At 39.2% G+C, this 27,441-nt stretch overlaps 1 protein-coding gene across 1 annotated transcript in view; it reads left to right on the forward strand.

Annotated features, from left to right (window-relative positions):
• The first annotated feature begins 378 nt into the window (after window positions 1-378).
• TFF2 (trefoil factor 2) overlaps window positions 379-27,441 on the forward strand; it is a 39,478-nt gene continuing 12,415 nt past the window's right edge. Inside the window, exons 1-8 of the mRNA XM_063304696.1 lie at window positions 379-496; window positions 853-999; window positions 13,197-13,374; window positions 14,167-14,279; window positions 16,585-16,734; window positions 18,049-18,204; window positions 18,800-18,946; window positions 20,158-20,328. Coding sequence (XP_063160766.1) covers window positions 442-496; window positions 853-999; window positions 13,197-13,374; window positions 14,167-14,279; window positions 16,585-16,734; window positions 18,049-18,204; window positions 18,800-18,946; window positions 20,158-20,328 — 1,117 coding nt within the window. The 5' untranslated portion in view covers window positions 379-441. The remainder of the gene's footprint in view (window positions 497-852; window positions 1,000-13,196; window positions 13,375-14,166; window positions 14,280-16,584; window positions 16,735-18,048; window positions 18,205-18,799; window positions 18,947-20,157; window positions 20,329-27,441) is intronic.

Raw genomic sequence — 27,441 nt, forward strand, 5'->3', positions numbered from 1 at the left:
TTATTCTCCTGTCATACTGCATTTAAAAACCACAGGCTGGTCTGCTCATTTCAGCAGCACATATACTAAAATTGGAACAATACAGAGAAGATAAAAAACACAGGTTGGGGTTCCATGTGGACTCAGTGTAAACAGAACATAAAATCTCTTTTGATAATCACACCTTCAGTAAAGTCTAATATCAGCAGCAATTTTTTACTATTGTCAAGACAGGCTAATCATTTTGTAAATGTACTAATGGCTTAATATTAATCAAAAATTAACTAAAATAATGAGATGTTAAAAAGTACTGTACAGCCATAGGCAAATATTCTGAGAAATCAAGCAAACAGACATAACATATATATATATATATGAAACAAAATGTTCTCTTGAGCAGTTTTCATCAATAGAGGCACCTGTCTGTGGAGAGTGAGCATAGAAACTGCAACAGAAACTAAAATGTTCTGGATTTTGACTATTTGCCTAACCATAGGACTCAGCAATGCTTATATTCGTAAGTGTTCACATTTTCAATATTTCTCCATGGTTTGTGTTATGTGAAAGATCCAATAATGAGAGACTAAAATATATGAATAGTAAAGGCGTAGGCAGAACTGCTCTGTAGTAGGTGCAAAAGAATGTAATGGGAATTTGGAAAATCAAAATAGATTAAGAGAAGAAATGCTAGAATATGTAGAAAATAGTTTGCTAGACAGACAGAAGTTATTTTGGTCTTTTGGTATTGCAGATACGATTACAATTAATGGAGTTATTGCCCTAGTATTAAATAATTGTACATTACTTATTTGTAGAGCAATTGACATCCCATAGATAAAACAGCCTGTTAATACTGTGCTTTGTTTCAAACAGCTATGGGAGAATGCAATGTTCCAGCAGGAGCAAGAGAAAATTGTGGCTATCCTGGCATCAGTGAAATTGAATGCAATGCTAGACAATGCTGCTTTGATTCAAATGTGTTTAATGTCCCCTGGTGCTTCAAGCCTGCTTCAATAGATGGTTTGTATCTTCCCCTCTAAGTCACTACTGGGCTACAAGTTTCTATCAGTTTCATTAGTGTGATTGCTTGCTTGCTTCACATGAGTGTGAAAACTGATTGTGATTGATTGCTTCACATGAGCATGAAAATGAATAATCTCAGCATCTTGCTAGATTGGAGCCTAAATCAGTTATATATTCTGTGAGTCTGCTGGAGATGCTATGATTCTGTGTATTTTGCAATGACCTTTTGACATGGAGAATGCCGAGCAGTATAAACATGAAACTCAGCACTGAGATTGCTCCGGAGATCTGTTCACTGAGTTGTATCTATCCAGTGCTGTCTATGCATATAGAAAGTCATCCTTCCACTGTCCAGTCTGAGCACAATAAACCATAAAAGCTTAAATTATTCTCATTCAACTTGAAAGCATTGCTGGAGTCCAGAGTCTCATCAGGCTCTGTTCATTCTCACAAGCCCTTCATTAGTGAATGCCTGATGAAGGCTTACAGCTCTGCCTGAACCAAAGTGATATCCAAACAAAACCAGGTAGCTTCAAAGTAAGCAGTTTAATAATCAGGTGCTAAAAATGTTCTTTTGCAAGCAATAAGATACTATTTTATCTTTATCAAACCAGAGATGCTAACCCTTCTCATGCATCACAGCAACACTGTCCTAAGATTTTTGGCTGCTGGAAGCTAAGAATCACACTTTCTGTTCTACATACTGAAGGCAGCTGAATTTTCATTTAGCACTGCTGATGGGGTAGCAGCCATCCTTCCTTTCCATTTGAGACAGTCTAGTAAGGGCCAGATATAAATCCATTTTATATTCCAGCAGGGATGTCACAGAACCTGCTATCTGAACCAGTTAAATTACTTTGCCTAACGGTCGGCCCAGCATTAGCTAGGAATGGCAAAGAAGCATACGGAATAGAGGGAGGGAGGAAATTTGGTTTTTAAAATTTATTATGTATTATATGTTTCCCCATTAGGACTGCTTCTTTTATGCAGATTTACAACCACAGAATCAGTAAAAAATTGTGTAGTGCTCTCATATTATCTCTTCCCACTCTTAAAAATAGGCCTTTTGTTTCTAGTACCGGGTAGAGCCAGGAGCATCTTCATATATTATGAGTTTTTCCCAATCTTTTTTCTTCAGGGTGTGTTTAGATTGCTATCAAGAACATAGAATCTTGTTGTGCACTCAAAATTTTTCTCAAAAATATATTTAATGTATTTATTTTGTTTATAAAGTATCAGTTCATCCTGTATTTTTTAAAATAATGCCTCCACAGTCAGTTTTGAAATGCGATAAAATAATGATGGAGAGGTTAAATTTTCTTCACTGTATAACCCTATCTAATATCCCACCCATCCAAAGCCCTTACAAATGTAGACAAAAATACCATATCCCTGTACTGTTTAGAAAAACCAAATGTGCAAGGCAACATTGTTATACTGTCAATTTTCCCATAAGCAACAGCAAATGAAGAAGAAACTGCAGTAACACCACAAGATGGGTTGGGAATTATTGGAGATAGATTCTTACCAGGCCATGAGTAACATGTAAGGTACTGCAAATTGCATTGGTCTATTTAAAGCCAGAATTGTTTCACAATTTCAAAACTGTGAAATTGTTTTCACAGTTTGTGGTGAGAAGTGCTATGATGAACCTACTCACATTGTTTTTATTTTTATTTTTCATTCTATTCACCATTATTCATTTTTGTTTTTGTTTTTTCTCCATCAGGGTGTGCCTTATAAAATGTTTTCCACAAAACTGACACTCTTATCAGGAAGTAATTTCAGTCATAGGAGGTACTTCTGTCCATGAAGAACTGCTCACCCAACTTCTTCTCATGACCTTGTGTTTCACTATGATCCTGTACTTCATGAAGTCCTGCAGAAAAATACAGCCATTTAAATCCACATTCCCTGCCCTGAGAGGAAGACCCAACAAACTATGATGTAGATGCCACTTCTCTGAATCATGGTGCCCAGCTGTATTTGCACTGCCGAAAAATAAAGCAAAGCAAAACATATCATGTGTTTAATTTCAGCTTAAGGCATCCTCTCCATTTTTATCCCTGGAAAGCAGCAAATTCTGCCACTGTCACCTAATGGAGAACAAGTCCAGCCCTAAATGATGCAAAGTATTTCTTTATTTGGGCATATCCCATCTTTTTACTCAAGTGTTTGGGGGTGGGGGAATCTTCCCTTATTTAATCCTGCATGGAACTTTTTGTTTACTCTGTTTGTTTTTCCAACAATTCAAACAGATTTTAATGCAGTAGATCCTGCTCTACTTTAATCTCATGTTCAGGAGGCCTATTGGCAGGAGCCAGGCTATTAGTGTAGTCTTACCTTTAGAAGAGTCCTACTTAACCCGGGCTTATTCCAATTGTGTGGAGTTCAAACTCTCAGAATTCTCAGCAATGGTCTTCCAGAATTCTGGAAGTTGAAGTCCATGCATCTGGAAGATGCCCTGGCTGGAGAAAGCTGCCTTAGAACTTTCTGCAGGTGCAGCTAAGCTCTCTGAGATAAACATGCTTCCTCCTATCTTAGAAAGGCACTTTCACTTCCTCCTCCTTCTCTTCCCCATTTCTGCATTGCTGTCTGAGACTCAGTTCTTCCCCAAAAGTGCTTTGAATTACCAGTTGGTTTTATGAGCGTAATTGTTTCATGGCTGCAGAATTCAAACTACAGCCAAGGGCATTTAATATATTATATATCTGAGGACATTAAAATTCTTCCCAATTGTTATTTTTCTTTCTTTAATAATGTGAGAACTCCTGCCTAACCAGTCCTTAACTATGCAGTACATCATTTGCATAGATAGGTAGATGATAGATAGATAGATAGATAGATAGATAGATAGATAGATAGATAGATAGATAGATAGATAGATAGATAAACTTTATTCCAGTCATTGACCAATAAAATACATGAAATAGAGTTATCCCCTTAGTATCTGTAACCATTAACAGCCATTTGTAGGCAAAGCTTGCACAAAACGTAGCAGAATTTTGCTACTTTCAGAGAGATACATTTATCTTTGTTGTTCAACCGAAAACCTAAGTAAAAATTATCAGAGTGACCTGGGAATTTGAACAAAAGGGGGGTAATCAGCTGGTGGTGAATGTCCCTATAAAACCTACAATGCAAGAGAACATGAGCTGTGGTCTCTACAGCACCCGTGTCATGGGGCAAAGACAGGTTTCATATGGCATTTTCTTATATTTCCCCTCCAAAACAGCTGTAGGGAGGGCATTCGGTCTGGCTAGTGATAGGGCTCTCCTTAATTTGGGAACTGTGATAAAATATAAATATGGAGCTGGTTTGGACAATAAGATTTGATTATTGGCAAAGATATTACGAGTAAAACAGCAATTTCTATCTGGCCTTCTATATCGAAGATCCTTTGCCTTAGTAGTGATCTAGCTTGGTCTGACTCTAAGGCTAAAATGGCGTCACTGGAGAAACCGCAGAGGCTCAGTCTCTTTTGGATAACTGTTTCCCAGGAAGATTTAAAATTATCTGTCAATATTAGTTGGGTCAGCCCACTGGGGTTGTGATGTAATTTTAACCAGTAGGTAAAGATATTTATCCAGAGGTTAGATTCAAGTTTACTAACTCCTGCTTCCAGATGAAGTACAGCATTTGGAACACAGTGGGTAACCTGGAAGATATTTCTTAGAAATTTTATTTGGATTCTTTCTAAGGCTGTAATGATTGCCTATTCCAATAAAAGGAGTCTCATCAGTAATTACTAGAGAAAACTAATTTATTGAATGAATAGTATGCAAAGTACGAAGAAAGCTGAGAATGAGCAAAAGCGCGCCAATTACAAACTTAAAAAGCCTTGCTCCCGTTGCGAACCCTCCCCTCAGGCTAGCATAGCAACCACCCACCCCAGATGCTAGCAACCGTTAGAATCGGCCTGAGAAAGTAACCTTGAACAGCAGAGATAACCCAAACATACATTCCAGCAGATCACAAGTCAGCACAAAGGAAATTTACCAGCGTGGCCAGGCAGGCACGCAACTGCAGATATGACATGTGAAACGTTACGAGGAACCATAAACATCGGAACGGGAACATGACATACCGCCCCCCCACAAAGAAAAAAAACTTAATTGTTAAGGCGCAGGTTTATCAGGGTAAGCAGCATGAAACTGAGCAACCAAGTGGGGAGAGCGCACATGTTGTGCAGGGACCCACTCTGGATGAGAGAAATGCTTCCAGCGAATCAGATATTGCAGAGTGGAATGGAAACGTCTAGAGTCTAGTATTTCCTTGACTTCGAAATGTTGTTGACCATCAATCATTATGGGGGGAGGTGCAGGCGGCTCAGGGTGCCAATGGGTAGACTCCACGAATGGTTTAAGCAAACTGCAATGAAAAACAGGGTGTAAGCGCTTGAGATTGTGAGGTAAGTCCAACTTAAAGGTAACAGGATTAATCTGAGCAACAATAGGAAATGGACCTATGAACTTGGGCGCCAGTTTTTTGGATGGTTGAGGGGATTTGATGTATTTGGTGGAAAGGTATACTCTATCCCCTATTTGAAAAAGAGGTTGTGGTGCCCTTTTTCCGTTGGCATGTCGTTGATAAGTGGCTTGAGCATCGGCTAAAGCTTGCTGTAGTTTTGGCCAGGAATCTGCCAGTTGTGAGGCCCAATCGGTCGGGGAGGTGGGCGAAGTAGACGGTGGAGGCAATTCAGGAATAGGGACAAAGTCATGGCCAAATACAGTACGAAAGGGCACCGCCCCAGTACTTTGATGCACAGCATTATTGTAAGCAACTTCAGCAAATGGCAGGAGGTCTACCCAGTTGTCTTGTTGATAATTAACAAAACCACGTAAATATTGCTCCAACGTGGCATTAACCGCCTCAGTATTCCCATCTGTTTGGGGATGAAAAGCCGTGGATAGCGCCTGTTTAGTGCCCAATAGTTTCATAAATTCCCGCCAAAAGCGTGAAGTAAATTGTGTTCCTCTGTCGGTCACCAAGCGGGCGGGGCTACCGTGTAATCTGTACACGTGAACTAGAAAGAGGCGTGCCAGCTGTTGTGCAGATGGTAGAGACGCACAAGGGACGAAATGAGCTTGCTTCGAGAAAAAATCCTTAACAACCCAAATGACAGTCTTTCTCTGGCTAGGAGGTAGATCCACAATAAAATCCATAGAGATTTCCTCCCAGGGGTGGGAGGGATTGGCCACTGGCTGCACAAAGCCCTGGGGTTTCCCCCCTTTTCGTTTTGCAGTAGCACAGACAGGGCAAGACTTGACATAGGCTTTTACATCTCGCCGGAGGGTTGGCCACCAGAACTGTCGACACACTAGATGAATAGTTTTTGTAAAGCCAAAATGCCCAGCTGTTTTATCGTCATGAGACCTGAATAGCACGGTTTTGCGCAAGGTTACAGGCACATAGAGGCGATCATCTTTCCATGCCAAACCTTGCTTCAAAGTAACCGCGCTCTGATTGGCACGCAACTGCAGATATGACATGTGAAACGTTACGAGGAACCATAAACATCGGAACGGGAACATGACAAAGGCAGTCATGTTGTTAAATGGTCCCAATTGACCCCCGTATAACAGTTGTGCTCAAGCTTTAGCTGCAAACAACTTGACTGCAGCAGGGATGAGCTGTGCTTCTCTGGTAAAGTAATACATTTGGAGAGCTGATGCAGATCTCTGTGCACTGTGAGTTACATAGTCCAGGTGGGCATTTCTGTTTCCTGTAGCTTGAAAAACTATCCCAAGATATCTCAATATCTTAGTCTGCTCAATGAGCTGCTCACCTAAGTTCCAGTTTCTCTATTTGGGATGTTTAGAGAAAGTAAGTAGCTTAGTTTTGGTGTAATTTATTATTATTTCCTTCTCAGTTCAGTAATGCATAAGTGATCTCAAGGCTCTTTTGAGGCCAATAGAAGTTAATTACAGAATTACTGCATCATTGGCATAGATAAATTAATAAGTTGATAAAAGATAAATCGATAAATTGATAAGTCTTTGGGCTAATTTAGAGGGATGAAAAGTGGAGTTACTTAAACGAGGGACCAATGAGTTTCTATAATAGTTGAATAAAACTGGAGCCGATACACATCCCTGTCTGACTCCCCTCCTTACAGGCATTTCCTTTGTGACATGTCCTTGGTTACTGCCCCTGACTTTCAATCTTGTATTCTCATGTATTTTAATGAGCAGCAGGAGTAGACGTTTGTCAGGTGTGGAATTTTTCATTTTATACCACAGTTTGGTTCTAGATACTGTGTCAAAAGCTGACCCAAAGTCACTAAATGCTGCATAAAGGGATTGTTCTGATTTACGGGTATACTTTTCTACTCAATGTTGCAGCACCAAAGCATGATCTAACATTGATTGTCCTACTCTAAATCCAGCCTGTTCATCCATCAGAATGTCTTCAGATTCAAGCCAATCATTTAGTTTCTCTTGGAGATGTCTAGCATACATTTTGCTGACCTGACTTAACAAAATAATTGGGTGGTAGTTAGCTGGATCGTCTTTCTTGCCCTTCTTATATACTGGTATTATAGTAGCCAAGCCCCAATCCTTTGGTATCATGGCTGAACGGCATACAGCAGTGGAAAGTGAGGCTAGCACTTTCATTTAATTTGGTCCACCATTCCCATTTTTTTTAATTACCCCATATGTAATAAGTCTCAATGAGTGGTTTTTTCTGGTTTGAACTGTTTAATTATATATCTGATCCCTGAGCACGAGACTGGGGGCCAAAGGGGAAGGGAGGTCGCATCCAACTCCAACTCTGCCAGGGAATTCTCTGCTTGACCATATAGGGTAACAAAATGGTGTTCCCATATACTGGCTGGTATATGTGGTGAAGAGCTATAAATATTGTTAAAGAAAGAAGGGGCTACCAGCCTCCAGAAGATAGCAGGGTTTTTCGCACTGGAAGCTGCTATCAAGTGTTGCCAGGATACCTTCATAGCATTCTGGTTTTTTTGACAGATTAATTGTTTATACTGTTTTTTCAACATCATTAACTCAGAAATTCTACAAGAGCCAGGGTTCTCTTTGTATAATTTAAAATGGTATCATCTGCAATTCCACATGTGAACCCATAGAATATGTATACCTCTAATTCTTCCCTTTCACACATTCAACAGATGCTTGAAGGGGTTCATGAGGCCATCCAAAGTAGCAATGCAATCATTAATATCAAGTGCTGTCTTCTGTCATGCGCTGCCTACCACTGAGTGAAACACAGACACTGATTCAAAGAAGAGCAGGTTCAGGTTTATTTCAGTGTAGTGCTTAACGAGAGAAAAGCTGAGAGTGAAGGGAGCGCGCCGGTGCGGGGTTTAAATAGCCCGTGCCGGTCAGCGCCCCCCCCCCACTTTGGGTTGTGTCATCCCCCCCCAGTCCTGCATGCTTCCTTGCCGGTAGGTGAAGGGTTGCAGGGCCCCTGCTGGTGCCCCGGGCTTCGCCCATAATCGGTTTCTTTCTCCGGCCGGTGATTGCTGTCAGCTGGGCGATCTCCATTGCGTTTCGCTGACAGCTTCAGGTGTGCCTCGTGATCTGCCCTGTCTTTGTCTTTCTTTCTTCCTCTTTTGTGTTCTGATGGCTGGGTCATCCGGCCGGGGTCATTCCCTTCTCCTCGGGGTCTGTGTCTGTTGTTGTGCGTGCTTTGCTTATCTTAATTCCCTTCCTCTGCTTCCTAGGTATTGTCATGTGTGCCGTTGTGCTGATGCCTTCAGCTCAACGGTACTCATGACATCTTCTGGGTGAACATCCATTAGATGGACATGCTAATTTTCCATGTGTACAGGAGTTTGCATGTAGTGCTTCTATCCCCCCCAAAATGTACCCAGATTCTGTCCTGGAGTGTAGTAACTCCACATAAGTACATCTTACAGACATTTGTAAGAAGAATGGGAGGTGGTGCAAGTTTAGGGAGGTAGGGACAAGATTAGAGGACCTCTCTCTGCTTTCCATGAACATAAAGATGGAAGGAAATCCATAAATTCTTCTAGGACCAATTGATTCAGCCAAATCTTTCTAAAACAAAATATATCTGATATTGACTAACTGTTCTCTATAGGACAGTACTATCTTTGTCACCTTCCTTTGGACACTGTCTGTAACATCTATAAGTAGCAGAATAAATATTTGAAGAAGATTTTCACTTTATGTGAAAATGCTCTCTGACTCTGCATAGCTGGGTCAGAATTGAAAATAGCCATAGCACAGGAAACAGCATTGTGCAGAACCAATTTCTCTCTAGTTGAAAAACCTATCCCTCACTTGTAGAGTCATTTACTGAAGATATGATTTGTGTGATATTTTGTATTTCAAAGGCTTCACAGAATACGATACATTTTCTTTCACACATTATTATTGTAGTGTTGAAATCTCCCCATTTACCCCTGTTTTCTGTGATCATTACCAACTGAAGAATTTGACTAAAAGAGGGGAGTTATCACTGATGAAAAACGCATTCTATTCATATTGTTGAATACAGAATGGTTTTTCTTGTAGTTTGTATCATAATCAGCTGTGCAGGAAAAATAGGACAATTCTAAATCTTGCAATATGTCTTCCCCTTTTCACTGTTTCTTATAAAAAAGCGTAGAAGTGCAATGCAGCTTGTATTACTTTCAGGAAGACTTTAAAATGAGGGTTGTCATGAAACAATGTTTAGCGCGGCACTTCAAAGTACATTCTAAAGACAAAGATTTCCACGCAAATGTGTCTGAATTTCAGGGCTATATCAGAGCATCCTGGGAAGATCCTTGATGTGAGCATAATGCCAAGGGTTTTGCCATATCCAAATATGGATAACACCCACCATAAACACATATGTGTTGCTCCAACAGTTCAAAGGAACTAGTGCTAAGACAGTGAACTAGTTGAACAGCTTACAAATAATTTGGGAAGCATAGCCTGCTGCCCAGTGCCTAAACTATCATGTATGAACAAGCCCTTTGTTCTTTACTGTTTTAAGAATAAAGCATTGCAGACTCTGTTAATGCATGATGTAACTTCACAGCCATTAAAATACTATCTTGAAGACTAAGAGCCATTAGGCTAATTAATCCTTGGGGGCCAAGTAGACAGGAAATGCTGAATTATTCCAGCACCCATATTTGATGAGTCAGTCAGGTCAGATATTTGCAGCTTCTCAACAGTTCAAGTAAGGTTAAAACTTCTGGGTGTTTCTTTGACTTATTCTATATTTTCTTTTTTGTAAGTGCCATGTAGCATCAAATGATCTTTAAAATACTTAAGCTTTTAAACATATTTCTAAATTGTGGAATACGGTGGGGTCAGGTGAGTTTGTTTGTGGGTAGAGTGGGGGCAGGTGGGGTGAGTTTATTTGTGGATATGGGAATATTAATATTTTCCCACAGGTATTAACTCTCAGGATTGAAATCTGTAGTGACACAATCTCAGTTATGTCGAGGCACAGACCATTAGACGATACTTCCTGCTTGTATTCACCAAATAGATTCAGCCCTTTCATTCCCAAACAGTCCATTTGCATTGTCTGGGATGAAAATAAAAACCCCTTGCTGGAAAAACAATAGTTTCACTTTATTCTATACTAGTCAGATCTTCAGATAATGTTTCCAGAGGACAATAAAGATACTAAGAGGTTTGGCAAAGGAACCCGAGGAGCAAAAGTTTGACCATAGAAATAACTCTGGGGATGGAACCTTGGTGAAGGTTTTCAAGCAGATTTTGGATATCCAACTGTGACACTTTAGCACTGGCCTTAACTAGATTATCTACAAAGCTGCCTCCAACTCTGTTTATGGTATGGTATGAATTATATAACAGCAAACTCATTTCCAGTTTGTTGTATGTTACAGTATGTTCCCAATCACAAGAATGCTTCTATTTGTGTTTAAGATAGCAGCTCTCTTCAGACTTCAGTACACCAAGTCAGTGATTGAAGGTATTGGCACACACCTGTTGGAAGGTTTCAAACAAATGCTAAGAATGCCTCTTTAGCAGAAACCTCCTAGATAGAAGCTTTACTTTTTTCCCATCCCCCTATTCTATAGTTTGCCTCTTTCTTCACAAACTTGGCTGTAAGGAGCAGACAGGTGGGAGGGAAGCTTATATTTTATTCCAGGATGAGCAGACCAAGATTCCACCACAAAAATACTGATGGGCAGATTAAAATTCCTGCATTCTCACCCCATGGCTTCTCCACAACTGGCGACTTGACCCCGACCAGCCTTGCAGCTACCTCAAGATCTACATCAAGTCTCCAAATAGAAGAACATCTTCCAGTCAAAGTGAGAAAGAGCTCTGCAAAACTCTACCAAAAGGCTTCAGGTGCTTAGGGAAAGCTGATGTCCCCTTTTTCTGCACACTCCCACCCAAACGCTGGTAAGAATCAAAGAAGGAAGCATTAGAAGCTGAATTATAAGTCAGATTAGTTTTTTTGTCTATCTGTCTCTCTCCCTCTGCCACATTTGGTTTCCTCTCTTCCTTTCCCACCGAAGGCAAGAGCTTCCATTTTTCTTTGTAATCAGTGTCCCAAGTGTTCAAGCTGCCTTAGTTAAACAACTGCAAAGGGGTCTTTGAATGTTAGGGGGACATTCCCGTTTTCCCAGCCAGGGTGTTAGACTGGGCAAGTGCTTGCGGCTCATTCGCTGGGTTAGCACACAAGCCTAAGAAGGAATGCACTGGAAGCTGGGATGAAAGAGGGTGTGGATTCTCCTTTTGCCCCACCTGGCACTCTAGCGCAGGCATGTGGTAACATCTTCCTGCAGACAACATAAATGCATCTGACTGCCGGGCCAAGGCTCTAAGTCAGGTTGCATCCCATAAAATGGCATGGAATTTTACATGAGGAGCTCAGCCTGCAATATTGCCATTATAACCTTGTGTCCAGTATTTTAGAACAGATAGCATGTGATACAGCACCAAAGAAATTGGCTCCCTACACGAAGGATTGCTAGCAAATAGTTTCCAGAATAGGTTAGTTCTAGACCAGATTCTTGTAGCCAAAGGTGGTGTTTGTACAGTAACCAGGACAGAACACTGTACCTCTGCATCTGAGAGCCAAAAGAAGAGATCCATACTGCACCTGTCAGACCCCAAAGCTGCAAGAAGCCATGGGCTGAACCCTTTGACTTCTTGTGGGGGATCATACTGGCTGCTAGAATCATCTGAAGCATCACTTCAGTGGGACTTTGGAGGCATGGACTTATCTTTAATCGCCTTTTTAAAAAATGTGGACTGGAAAACGCAAGTTAAGGACCAACTCTTCTAAGCCTCTCCCCAAGAGGAGAGACCTCTCAGCTCCAGACCTGCACTCACTAAACTTAGGAGAGGGGGGACACATGTTTTGCTTTCCTGTCTCTCTTCCCTACACAGGCACCTCCAGTGACTGTGGAGACAGAACACCTGACCCAGACTCTGCCCTTGAAGGAAGCCCAGCGTCCCTTTGAACTTGGTGAAGCCTGCAGTGGTGGACCACAGTGCCAAGTTGCTGGCCCGCAGCTACCACAGATCAAGCTTGTGAAGGATTCAGAGGCTGATCAGTGGAGCTTGGAAAAAAAGGCTTCCTAGGACTCTGAAGTATCTGGGACTTTGAAATCAACAAATTGGACTTTCTAATTGATTGTTTTAGGAAAAGAAAGTATTTGATAATATACAGATTTCTGCCTGGATGAGGTGGGGGGACCAGCTGGGGATATAAAAACAATGTTTCTGGGATTTGTAAGCCTTCTGGTAACAGGAATGTCTGTCTGCTGTCTTGCCCAGTGATTACTCCCTTGCTTAGAATGTTCTAAGAAATCTTTTTTTGTCCCCCAAAATCAATCCACATTCTCCAAGGCATGATAGTATAGATCAATAAAAAGATAGCCTGGATCACCAAGAATATTAATTCTTTCCTGTTGGGCACAGGAGAAAAATATACTCTATTTTTCTCTGGCCCTAGAGGGGGGATTGTTGGAAGGTTTCAAAAAACAAACAAACACACATCCCTTCTATATTTTTCCTCTGCAAACCACTGTGTTGCCTCCCCTCAGAACACTGTCTTCCTGCAATATTGCCTTCCCTTGAGCAAGGTAAAAGGTTAAAAGTTACAAAACAGAATGGCTTCAATGCAAAAGGGGATGCCAGAGATTAAAATGTAAATGGAAGCCCAACTGTTTACAGAAAAGATTCCCCTTCAATTTAATCAGAAACCTTGGAACACAAAAGGTCACTCACCTACCATAAACATCAAAGGTCTACATCCCTGTAAAAGGGGCTGGCGGGGAAATATATGTGTGGCCACCCTTGAGCAGCATACTCTGTACATGCTTTTAGGAGATAAACTTCTATCTCTGCTCAAGCAACTGCCCGTGTTTCTTCATTCCTGGCTCGGGACGAACCCTTGGTAAGTTTTTCTTCCAAAACACCATAGGCAGACCAAGGATCTGTGGCCATTCATCTATTTTACACAGATTGCTCTGCCCTGTTCAAAAACAAAGCCTGAAAGGACTATTTTGTAACAACAGATAGTGAAAAGAACTTATGAGATACACTGTAGGACTCCAAATACCTTTAAAAGATAGTAACTCCTTGGCATGTCCACATTAAGTAGAAGGAAGATAAAAATCAGAAGTATGCTATATTATTTAATTAATTTCTTTTTAAGGGTCAGGCTTGTGACCTATAAAATACAATAACCTTCCAGTGAAAGCAGCTAGAAATATGCAACTTTAATGTGAACAAAATATAACCCTAACTCCTCTGAAGCTCACCAAAAAGAGTTGAGACTGTTAGTTGAGGCCCAGGGTCCTCAATGTTACCAATGTCACCACCATAGTCTCTGTGGCAGGCAAAGGGCAAAAAGTACTGGAAGGAGAAGTGAAACTCTTGGCAGCAAAAAGGTTTCCTGTTATTGCTATGAATCTAGTGAAGGTTATTTTGCAGTGTGATACAAATGTTTACACTGCTTAAGTACTGAACTGCTTTATGGTTTTGACAGCTGGATTGTTGTTACACAATCATAGCCATAGGGGAATAGTTAGAATTAATCTTAAGAAGAGGAACTTTGCTGTGCTGCAACATTTTTGAAGGAGGAAATCTGATTTAATATTTCTATTATAATCATACAACTTATTATATAGTTATATTATATAACTTACGATTGTAAATTATGATCTTGTGGATTTGTATATTTAAGGAACATTGAAAAGAACAGACTGGATAAAAGAATGGAGTATAAGACCTACTTGGTACTGGCTATTGCCTTGTGTTTAGGATCTGTCTGCCCTCAAAAATGTAGTCGTCCACCATGTAAGTATATAATGTTTATTAATAAATTAAGCAAGGCAAATTAATGAGAAAGACATGGATTAATGGGTTAACAAGCAAGCATAAATGGATAAGAAACTCATTTTTCCTTTGCTGTACTGTAATGCATTCATATGAATATGTGCGAGTGTACAGTATATGTATGTGATGTTGTTCATAACCCAATATATACTTGCTCCAACTAAAGAATGTTGGGATCCTAAACTCCACTGGACTCATTAGTACATATTTTGAATAGGTATGCATATGATTGTTCTCTAGGACACTACTTCCCCTTTGGGGCCTATGTTTGGCTCTCTTGTTATATCTGTGCTGGTATCACAGAACCATCCAAAGGTATTGGAGAACATGGATAATTGGAAAGGAGGTCAAATGAGAAGAAAAGGAGGACACACAGTTTGTGCAAAAACACATGCCAAAAAACTTCCAAAAAAAGTACTTTAGCCTAAATGTATATGAAATGACTTCTTCCAGCATCAGAAAGACTGATCTTTCAGTCACAGGAATGTGCTAGAGCAGGTTTGGAGGCAAAAGCCTTTAGCATGTAACTGATTATGGTCTTGTCAGTCTGGAGGGTATGAATCAACTAATTAAGGTCTCAGAGCTGAGCTTGTTAACTTGCTGTTGGCACTTATTAGGAAAGCACTGCACCTTGGAGAAAAGCTGCTCAGGAAGAGATAGCTTGCAGATACTCAAAAAGTCAGACAGAATTTGATTTTAAGGCCATGCCTGCTGGACAGAGGACATGTGGATAAAAAGGAGGACATGTCCTCCTTTTGCTGGACATCTAGTAACCCTATCCAAAAGTAATTGAACCAGAAAGCTTTTGCTTGCTGGGCTAAAGTAGCCATGCGACTAGACTTCAAGGGTATGTCCCAGTGGTACCCATGGGCAACTACAAGCAGGGTGCTGGGTGAGGAGAGGCGGCAAATGGTGACATGTGTGTAGTGATATAATCGCTCAAGTGTTGTGTTTATGTATTTGTGTCAGAATGTCTAATGCAACTATGTAAGTCACAGCATTTGTGTGATTACTTCATTGGCTGCATAATATTCTTTGTGTCACCACATTTTCTCAATGAGAGAATACTGCAGTTTGGAATGCTGAGATGTAGTATGTGCTATCCCAGAAAATAGACCATCAGAATTCTAGGCCATAAACAAATAATCCTTATGTATTTCCTATAGCAAGAAAAATGTTTTGGAGAATCCTGAATCTAGATTTTAATGTATGGATTTTTAAAAGTTTTTAAAGAACCATATATGTTTAATTGTTTCTGTTGCACATTGCTTTTATTATAAACTGCGTTTGATTATCTCTGCTTTATTTTTTTTTATTTTTTTATTTTTATCCTGCCTTTATTATTTTTATAAATAACTCAAGGCGGCAAACATACCTAATACTCCTTCCTCCTCCTATTTTCCCCACAACAACAACCCTGTGAGGTGAGTTGGGCTGAGAGAGAGTGACTGGCCCAAGGTCACCCAGATGGCCTTCATGCCTAAGGCAAGACTAGAACTCTGAGTCTCCTGGTTTCTAGCCCAGCACCTTAACCACTAGATCAAACTGACCATTGGGAAAGCTTTTGCATAAAACTTTCTATACATAAAAATAAAAATAGAATAAATTGATTCAGGGCCTTTCAATACATTCTGTTAAAATTTTAAGGGAATCAACTGAGGGATTCAGGTGTTGAGATATTGTATATCCATGTTGGGATGCTGCTAACATATATTGAAATTACAGCTATATGACAGATGTCTTACTTCTTAGTATATTAAATGGTGTGTGTGTGTGTGTGTGTATGTTTAATAGATTGGATTCACTTATTTGTATTCTCACTTAGAGCACCAGTAGTTAATATATGAAAGAGAATATTTAGATCAGCCTTCTACATACGTTAATAAAGTATAAAACCATACAGAGAAGTATGTGGTATTAATAATCATGGGATGGTTAGAATATTACTTAACTCATAATTAAAATTTTACTATCCCCCCTATATTTGGCTAATTTGCAGAAAAGTAATAACTGTGATTGTTCCAAATGAATTATTAATAAATATTAGTAAAGAAAGATTCCCATCTCTAAATAATCAGTTTGTGTTCAGTATAGTGAATCTTGTACTTCCATTCAAAAAAATGAAATAAGTAAGTGAAGAGCATATCAGAAAAGGAGCAATTCTACCTATATCTAGTCATAAATACCAACTACTGAATTAGAGAAAAATGTATTCTCAGATAAGAAAAGACTGCAGATAACTGCCCAATTTCTTTTTTCCAAACAGATGCCTGCCAATGTCTAATGGAAGTCAATGAAAGAGAGAGATGTGAATCTTCTGAAGGCATTACTGCAGAGCAGTGCACGGCAAATGGATGCTGCTTTGATGCATCAATGCCTGGTGTCCCGTGGTGCTTCAAACCATCAGGTTCAAGAGGTAATGACAGATGGACAGCCAAAAGGGAAGTTGCAGTACTTGCTTTTCTTAATCCTGTTGCTCAAACATGCTTGGTATAAATGCTTCCTTTTTGCAAAGTGTGTTAGGAAAAGAAAATGCTCTTGGAGAAATTAACTCTACAACATTAGGAGAAAAATTGAAAACAAAGAAAAATGGATTAACATTCCAGGAAAACATCATAGTTCTCTTAGTAAGATAAGCTTGATATAATTGCAGCTGGTCTTTTCTTTTTTAGTTGATTAAAAGGTTTATTTCATTCTATAGTAATGGTAGCCTCATCTGTGCTTATAACAGAAATGAGTGGTCTTTTAGATGTTGCTAATATACAGCTTCCAGCACTCCTGACCACTAGCCTTGCTTCCTGAGATGGCTGGGAATTGTGCAATGGGATAGCAAATATGTCAGTTCCATATCTTTTCTGATTAAAGAAATATTTTGAAGATTTAAAGAGCACCAGTCGAAGATATTCCCAATGCATATGGTAGCGTAAGTGGAAAATCTCTATCCTAGACCAACACTGGATAAGAAAGTGTTAGCATGGAAGATTTTAGCCTGAAATGCATTGACTCAAGTAGTGATGGAAATATTGAGGTTTTCTACTCCAAAACTATACTTTTCCAGGTACGATTCAAGGGGCTGGTTGCCAGTCCTAAGCTCTACGTGACTTAGGACTGGATATCTATGGGACTCTTCTCCCAGTGGCATCTTCAGGGGCCATGCAGTCAAGCCTTCTTAATCACAACCCCATTTCTTTTGAAAAGTGTACCTCCCAAAATCAGCCTGTTAAGTTTTGGCAAAGCCATTAAAATGTGTGGTGTGTGTGGTGTGTGTGTGTTTAAAAGCTTTGTGAGTGCAACTGCTATGAGTAGTGAGCTTACCATCATGGCTTTTTGCATGTTTTCTTGAAAATCGTTCCTTGGTTGCTGGGTGTTCATAATCGTAATTTGTGTATATTGTTTGTTTGGAATTATTTTAACCTTATTCTTATTCTAAGACAGAAGTGTAAGTCACTCAAAGCCCTTTTGGACTGGATCAGATCGGATCAGCATATAAGCACTAGAAAATAAATGAATAATTAAATAAAATCTGTGTGATCCGCTTTCCTGGCATTAAATTGATAGGATAGTAGAGCCACATTGTCAGACTTACTAATGAAACAATCCTAAAATCTTGGAGCAGACATTAGTCAAATTTAAACCATTAGTTCAAGCAGAATGGAATTTTGTTTTTTAAACTATAGCTAAGTTTACTATCTGGAAGATACAGTGACCTGCATATTATTTACAATAACAGTTTCACTAAACTATGCAAGGAAAATGATTCCACCACAAGAAAGAAAGGACTGTGGCTATCAAGGGATCTCACCCAAAAGGTGCAAACGATTTGGATGCTGCTTTGATCGAGAGGCATCTGGTGCACCAACATGTTTCCATCCTCCAGTAAATGATGGTAGGTAATTTTCTGATTTTTTTAAGAGCTAAAGAAACAAAAAAGCAACAAAATGTACTATATATCCACTTTCCCCGTCCCTCTTCTGTAATATCCACTTTCCCCCCTCTTCTTTATATCCAATACTCTAAGCTATCTAAATAATAGAATGTTAAGAATTTAAGTATATTATATAAATATCATTGTATTGAAATAAAATAATGTATCAAGATTTATACTAACATAATAAAAAGGAAAAAAGGAAAAGAAACAAAGCCCGTTCACAAGTTTGCTACCTTAATTTCTGATAAAAGTATGCTGACACTCCCAAAGAAGTTGCACCTATTCAAAAGCTTCTTCATAAATGCCGAAGCAACCATCTCTTAGGTTTGCTGTGTTGGCTGGACAGAAACCAGAATTTATAATCCATCCAGAAGAGGACTTCTGTTACCTGAATGCTTGAACTTGAATTTTTTAGGATTAAGTTTTCTCACTAGGCATTTATTCATAAGATGCTTTTAAAGGTCACGTACTATACACTTATCGCTGATTTTTTTAAAAATGAAAAAGAAAAAGGATGGTGGTTTACTGTAATGCGGCTCATTTTTCTGAATAGCTTCTCAACACTGTGTAATGGATAGGAGCGCAAGGCAAGAGTGTGGTTACCCAGGCATCACTGCTGAGGAATGCCAAGCAAGGGGATGTTGCTTCAATTCATATGTCATTAGTACCCGGTGGTGCTTTCATCCTCTGTCTGACACAGGTAATTTTCCAATGATTTGTTCATGGGGCAAAGTTTATCTGAATAATAAACAAACAGAGAGGACCCATTTTGTAAACAAAAGCCAGCTGCCATCAACAGGTCAGTGTGACAAATAGACTGCAAGCAGTCTGTTCCAACCAAGGAATGACAGAAACTCAGGGTTTGTACTTTCCGGCAGGGTGGGGGAGAGAATGAGAGAGAGAATGCTGGTGTTTTAGGCTCTGTAGAAGCTGATCTTTGTTGTGGTAACTAGATATCTGCAATAAAACATCTTATCTAATCAAGCTGAGTCCTTGACTTTCCTGGGAGAGTGCTGAGTTCCATGAGGGAGAATTATTGTTGTGGTGGTTTGCCATGCAGCCCTGACAGGTGTAATGCTTTAAATTGTTAGAGTTTATCTCTTTATTAGCAATGCTTGCTTTTTATTATAATACAGCTTTAGTAGAATGCTTTTATCCCTGAAAGCTACCATAGCAGACTTCTGTCTTAAAGGGAGCATAGAAATATTATAAATATATAAATCAATTCATACGGAAGTAAGGGATTGCTCTTTGCATGAGGGCAAGGCCCTGAAGCTTAGCATTTGGATGAGAGACCTTTCCACTGAGATAAATTGTATTGTTTTTCTACATCCATTGTTATAACCATTTCTGTTAGCATTTATTCATATATATTAACATCAGTGTTTTCCCTCATAACACCTCCTCTTTTGGGTGTCTTTGCTATCATTCCAGCACTCTGATATCATTTTGTGCTGTGTAAATCATCACAGTGCTGAAAACAAATAGAAAACCTCTTTAACCTTTTCTCTTCAAAATTTGGGAAGCCGGAAGATACAGAAGACAGAAAGAGGTGGGATTTGTTTGTTCATCCATTTTCAACCTCTTCCGTAATCATGCCACATCAAAATGTGGGCAGGTATTTGAATAAACATAGAAAAAATAGCCTCTACAAAAAGGATTCTAGTTTTCTATCTGATATGGAAGGTTCCTTTCTGCATGAGTTAACTTCTTTTTATTCTATAATAAGGAGTTTTTATACATGTGGCTACACCAACCAAAATTTACATGCTATGACTTCTGAGAATGCTCACAATGCTATAAGAGAAGTCTGAGCATCACTGAAAGTAGTAAAATGATGCAGCTTTATCACCAAGAAAAAATATTCAAAGAAATCAAGACTAAGCTTCTTTGTTGTAATTTTGTTTTAAGTACCTGCTAGGATATGTGGAATGGCACCCAACAGAAGAGTACCATGTGGGACTCCTGGCATCTCTGCTGATGAATGCATGGAGAAAGGATGCTGCTATGAACATTACCAGTATGCCAAAACAGTCCCCTGGTGTTTCAAACCTTATGAAAAACAAGGAAATTATTCTCTCTGAAGAACAACATTGGAAGAAATGTGTTTCATTTGAAGAAGATCTTTGCAAAGTGAAGAACAATAGATGTATCAACATTAGTATGAAAATTTGCTCATATGCTTTGTATTATTGTAGTAAATGTTTAGTGTTGAATATTTTGAGAGTATTGTGATTCACTTCTCACTTTTTCAGAACTATAGCATCAGTACGAGAATTATCAAAGAATAAATCAACAGGACTTCCGGTGGGGACACGGCCGACTGAACAGCTGTGCCCGTGAGCTCTGTGGGCAGATCTGACAATGTGGCTTCTTTTCTGGGCTCAGGCAGGCTTTTCTTAAATATCTAGAGCACTTTCATGGACAGAAAATGCTTGGAATCATCCCATTTGTACTCCTGAACAGCGCCTCACAGCCAGAGGGTCACAAACAGTGTTAGCACTAATCCAGTAAAAGACGCCAGGAGTCCGGGACGTGACCATTTCCAAACCACGCTGTAGCATGAGTCAAGCCAGTCCATTTCTAAATCACCCAATTTATATTTTTTTAAGTTTATGTACCCCAAGAGAGGCTTTCTACAGCAAGGAGAAGTGATCTCTCTTAGTGCTTATCTTTATTTTTTTTTATTAATTTTTAAATTTTTTTCTAAGTTTTGGTTTGTTTCCCCCATTTAAATATTAAGGAGGACTGAGAATAAATAAGTGCATCCTTGTTATTTTTGTATTGAATTTGAAGAATTTGATTTTTTCCTACGCGCTGAATCTGCTGTTCTGAATCCTCAGCTTTCTGTTACTACTTTCTCTGGGAAGCTTCCCCTTATCACTTTTACTTTTGTAAGCATTTCTGGAAATTTTCTTTTAACTCTTACTTTTACTAGGTAAGTATCTAGGAGGTGCCATAATCTACTACCTGCAACATGGAGGATTTTAAGTAGACATTCTCAGAGCTTTGTTGTGAGATCAAACAGATTTTCTCTGATTCCTGTCAAGCTATTATGCAAGATATTTGGGACACTGTAGAAAATAGCTTTAAAATGTGTCATCTGGCTGAAGAGGTTCTGCAAAAAGCTGATCTTAATAAAGATAGAGATGTTTCTACTGACAGTGAAATTGATGTTTTTGTTAAAATGTCAGATGATTATGACCAGATTCTGGTGCTGAAGGAGTTAAAGGGAAAGACCAAATCACAAATCACAAATGGAATTGTTTTTCTGATGGAATGTTATGGGAAATAAGAGACTTTGCTCTGTGGGCAAAGAAGTCCCACAGACTGCTGAGAAGTCTAAGTTTCTAAGAGGGGCAGTTGGGCTGTTTGATTTTTTTAATGAAAAATGCCTTGTGTGTACTATGGAGATGTGTAAATGCTCTGGTATATTTCGAAGTGGGGTAAAGATTTAAGAATATTTTATTTGGACTGCTTTTAAGGTATGTATGACTTAATTCTCTTTTAATGATTTGGATTAAGATTAATTGGATTGCTTTTAAGGTTTGCTTGGTTTTATTCCTTCTTAATGATTTGTTAAGATTTATAAGGTATAATAATAATTGCTTGGTTTTAGGTTTAATGGGACGCGGTGGCGCTGCGGGTTAAACCGCTGAGCTGTCGATCGGAAGGTCGGCGGTTCGAAACTGCGCGGCGGGGTGAGCTCCCGTTGCTAGTCCCAGCTCCTGCACACCAAGCAGTTCGAAAACATGCAAATGTGAGTAGATTAATTGGTACCGCTTCGGTGGGAAGGTAACGGCGTTCCGTGAGTCATGCTGGCCACATGACCTGGAAGTGTCTATGACAACGCCGGCTCTAAGGCTTAGAAACGGAGATGAGCACCGCCCCCTAGAGTCGGACACGACTGGACTTTACGTCAAGGGAAACCTTTACCTTTACCTTTACCTTAGGTTTAATAGGGTTAAGTTTGTTATAGTATTATTAATTATAAAAGTAGACATTTTTTTTAGTTTGATTTCTATTATAGTAGACAGAAATGTATAGAATAGTGGTAAGAAGGAAATAATTAAATAAATGTCTTTGTGGGAGGAAGTTTATTAGGAGGTTTATATATTTCTTTTTCTTTTAATATAAGGGGAGGGAACGATTGTATTTAGTGAATTTTATAATGTGCTAATGGAATGATTTATAGAAATAATGTGATTTTGGTTTGATATAGAGTGAGAGATTGATTATGGAAATCGTTGTATATTCTTGCTGTTAAAAGTCAAAAATTAACTCTTTATGTAATCTTTAAAATTATTTTCTTCTTGTGTTTCACACTTTTTAAGTTTTTTCTCTTTTTGTAGTTTTTTGCTCTTTTGTAGTTTTTATCTTTGCTTTAAACTTAATAAAATTCTTATAAAAAAAAGAATAAATCAACAGAAAATTCAGATCATATTTTTGCACAATCCCAAATTACAAATAATGGACATTTCATTAGTACAACTTTTTCTTGACTAAATATTCATTATAAAAAAAATTAAAAATACATTAAGATTTGTACTCAGTGCACAGATTTAGAGGCCTTTTTTCAGCTTTGGTTGTTGGATTAAACATGACCATTTCTGAAGCACACTGACAACAGAGTCTTGCCACCTCTTGGATAGATAACTATAATGGTATGTATGCAGAGTTGCCTTTGAATATCTTAGCTATATAAGTGATCCCAAATATGGGAACTAGGTTTTTAATTAAAGAACAGAGCATATAAAACCATGCTTACTCCATTTGAACATGTTACCAGTTCTAGGTACAATTCCTTGTACTTTAAGGCTATACAGGTAGCCCTTGTTCAGCAACTACCTTGTACAGTGACCGTTTGCAGTTATGACAGTGACGAAAAAGTAATTTTGTGACCAATCCTCGCATTTACGACCTTCGCAGGTCTGTAAAGCAAAAGAAAGCTGAAGATCATAAGTGCAGTCATGGTTTCATTTAGTGGCTGCATTGCTTAACAACCAAATTGCCATCCCAATTGTGGACACTAAATGAGGACTACCTGTAATTAGCTTGAATTCAAAGTATTTTAAAGGTCACCCACTCCTGAATGAATCTGCTTAGCTTTTAAGATTAACTAAGCTGGCTTTCTTCCTCTTCCCTCTGAAGTCAGACTAGTATCCACACAAAAGCAAGTCTTCCTGGGAACTTTATACCGCCTGAGACTTGTCATCTCTCAATTCTTTTAGTATTCAGACTTAAAAGAAAACCTGGCTTTTCCCATGGCTTTTGTTGCTTTTAATTAGTTGAATTTTAATTGGTTCTGACATTGGGATTGGTGTTTTAAGGATATACAGTATATTTTTCCTTTCCTCTTAACATTAAATTAACTTTTAAAAAAAAAATCCAATTATTTTTGTTTGTGAGTGCATTTGAGGAGAAAAATGAGACAGTATTTTAAATAAACAAATATACTGAAGACGTTGCCTAGTCTGGCAATGAAACGTCTGCAAGAAAACAACAAGGCTCAGAGAGCACCAAGGACTCCACAAAACAAGTATAAAATGGGAAGTTACTCAATACATGCAAACCTAAGAGATAAAGTTCCACATTGCCCAACAATGAGGTGAAATTTGTGCTGGGCCTTCTGCTAGTATGATGTATGTGTGTTTATGTATAGTGTGAGTGTACTGCTATTTCTCAAATCCTGTTCTAATCTATTCTGTCTGCAAACAGTTTCTATTGCTTTTAACTTCTCAAGCTTAAACTCGGTAAGGTTTGTCAAGTTTCTAACCCACTAGATTCAGTCTGATTCCTCAGGTACATTGCCAAACCCAGAATGTGGCACGGTTAGCCACCCTACTTTGGTCCACAGATTAATATTGTAAGATCATAATACTATGACTTTTGTGAGCTAGAAATTTCAGTTGACTATTAAAGGTTGAATGGTGGAAGTCAAATTTGAATCCTGTGTCTTGGAGAAGGAGAGAGAGGGATTTTTTTTACCCCTTTGGCTTTGTTCTGTTACATCCCCACTGCTCCCATTTACCAGCCTTTGCCTCTGTATTTGCTTCTAATTTAATTCAATTCTTTAGAGCTGGAAAGTGACAAAGAAGGTGGATTAGCCGTGGGCGACAACAAGAAAGTGCTGCTCCAAAACTTACCATTCCCATCAGGGAAGCTGCAGCACCAAGCCCTGCTGTTCTAAAAGAACCAAGAGATCCAATGGATACTTTTATCAAGTGCTTAATGGCAGATGTGCTTTTTACATATAAGCAAAGTATTTTTCAAATTTAATGGACATTTGGGATTAACAAGCACTACTTCACCCTAACAATACTTGGGGAGTGTGGCAATATCCAAATAAAAGCCGGCACTGGTCATTGACCTGGAGCCAGGTCATTGATGCAATTCTGTATTTTGCCTGTAGCTGAGATGATAACCATGTGATGGGGTACATACATGGGTCTGAGGGATCTGACCCCTCTATGTTTCTGAATAGAATTATTTCTATCTAGAGTTAAGAAAGGATTTAGGTTATGCTGAATGGCATCCCTCCATCAGTCAGGCTGGTAGTTCACTGTCTTCCTGTAGCTGGTAAGCCTTATCTTCCATCATCTTCAGCTCCATCAAGAGCTTTCTGTGGTGAGTAACAAGGTCCCATGGTACCTCATCTTCTTCAGCATGCTTCTTCAAGTAGTGCCCAAACAATTATTTTTGGCAGACTTTCCACTTGCTACAAACTAATCTAACTCACATTTACTAACCCATATTGGGTTTTCCTAAAACCAAAACTCAACTTCAATAATAAGTTGTTGTCTAAGTCCATTTCAGCTGCTAGCCAACACCTCCATATCCAAGAGGAAAGAAATCAGTAATATCTGTTTATGGGCACTGCATATGTTGTGTTTAATAAAGGCCTTTCTCAGAGACTTTGTATACAAATACAAAACACCTCACAGAACTCTCCCCACATGTGATTTGGCTATCTATCTATCTATCTATCTATCTATCTATCTATCTATCTATCTATCTATCTATCAAATTTATATGGCCACCCATCTCACAAGAAGTGACTGGGTGGCATACAACAATTGAGTAAAACAACAAATATATAAAAACAATCATTATAAAAAATAAAACAATCATTATTAAAAATTAAACTATATAAACCAAAAGACAGAGAGAGTAAATATATCAACCACAATAGTGGAGCCATCTTACAATATCACTGGTTTCCTGGGACCCCCAGGCCTGATGACATAACCAGATCTCAAGGGACTTCCTGAACATTATGGAGCTAACCTCACTACGGGAGGAGAATGTTCCATAAGGCGGGCACCATGGCAGAGAAGGCCCACCTCCTGGGACCTGCCAAGTGTAAGTCCCCAGCAGACGGGACCCACAGCATGCCTTCTATTTCTATTATTTCTATTACTTCTAATACATACACACACACACTATAAATAATATATTATTTCTATGATATTTATATTATATTATTTCTATTTCTATTATTACAGTAAGTAAGATAGGATCTACATTGGTGTCTCTTTTGTGTGTAACACATCATTATTATGCTATTTCTTTAAAATGAAATTCAAAGAATTTAAAACTTAAATGTGAGGTACACATCACACACTCACACACACACACACACACTCTTCTTTCTGAATGTTCAAAGCTACTCTGGAAGGAATAGGTTGTGTACCATACAAAAACTATGAAAAGAAGACTGGCAAAAAGGCAAGTTATTGACCCCTAAGAAGTGATTTTTTTTCCCCTTATTGAGGTTTGCCTCCCTGAAAAGCAGAATCTGAAGCATTTTGTAATAAATTAAAATAATTGTACTTGAAAAAGCTATATATAAAAATGTCCCCTTCTCACCACTTGGGTGGTATATGTCTTCCTCAACCTCAGGTCCTCTACCAGGGGCCTGGGAGTTTGAGGGTTCTGTGCAGTATCTTAGCTGTTCCTAGCACTTCAGTCATCTGGACAGAGAGCTCTGATGTTGTTCCTGGGATCTGTTGGAGCCACTCTCCCAGCTGGGGAGTCACAGCTCCAAGTTCTGCTACCACCACTGGAACCACTTTGGCCTTCACTTTCCACATCCTCTCTAGTTCCTCCTTCTGGTCCTGGTACTTCAGGTTCTCCTTCCTCCTGATGTTGCTGTCACTTGGCACCACTACATCTATCATCACCACTGTCTTCTGGTCCTTGTCTACTACCATGATGTCTGGTTGATTGGCCAGTACCTGCCTGTCTGTCTGGATCTGGAAGTCCCACAGGATCTTAGCCCTGTTATTCTCCACAACCTCCTGTGGAATCTCCCATCTGGACTTGGGAGGGTCCATCCCATATACTGTGCAGACGTTCCTGTACAGAATGCCAGGTACTTGGTTGTGCTGTTCAGTGTATGCTGTTCCTGCCTGCATCTTACACCCTGCCACTATGTTTCTATATACTGCATATATCAGCATTTTAAGAGGTGATTCTTCTACAGTGTTGCTTTTTTAAAAAAAATTGAAAACTTGCTTCAGATCTGTTTGTCGGAAACAGCCCTATATTTACATTTGTATATAAAGATTACATTGACTTAGGTCAGAGCATGGTTATGTTGTATGGAATGTATACATAATTTAAAAGTTAAAGGGAGATAACAAGATATTTAATGTAGAATAAGTCCATTGATAAGAGCTATCCTATGAGCTACTGTATGACTCACATAATGCGTCAGTCTGTGTAGATTACTGTGATGGTTGCCTTATCCCCAAAGAAACACAGACTCACTAGTCAGGGCTAAGGATTTCCGGTTTATTGGGAATAGAATGCATACACGGAAAAAGACGGGAATGAGCACATGACGTGCGAGGTATCCGGTAAATACCCATGGTGCGGACCTGATCCTTCCCCACCTGCTATTGTCCCAAAGTCCTGATCCGGAGTCTTGATGGGCGATCAGGGTGCGATTCCGGAGTCTCGATGGGCGATCGGGGGGATTAGCGCTGATTGCCTCTGTCCTCTTCCTGTGTCCAGAGCAGGTGCATCCCCCGTGGTAATGCAGAGAAGTCAGGGAGATAGGATGATGGCTTTTCAGGTCAGAACAAAGGTATGGTTCCTTTGTCCTTTATTTGTATTTGTCTTTTAGTGTTATTGAGATTATCACTGATTCCTTCCTCCTTCCTCCCCTTCCCCGGGAAGGCATGTTCCCCG

This window comes from Candoia aspera, chromosome 5, assembly GCF_035149785.1.
Source record: "Candoia aspera isolate rCanAsp1 chromosome 5, rCanAsp1.hap2, whole genome shotgun sequence".
Lineage (NCBI taxonomy): Eukaryota > Metazoa > Chordata > Lepidosauria > Squamata > Boidae > Candoia > Candoia aspera.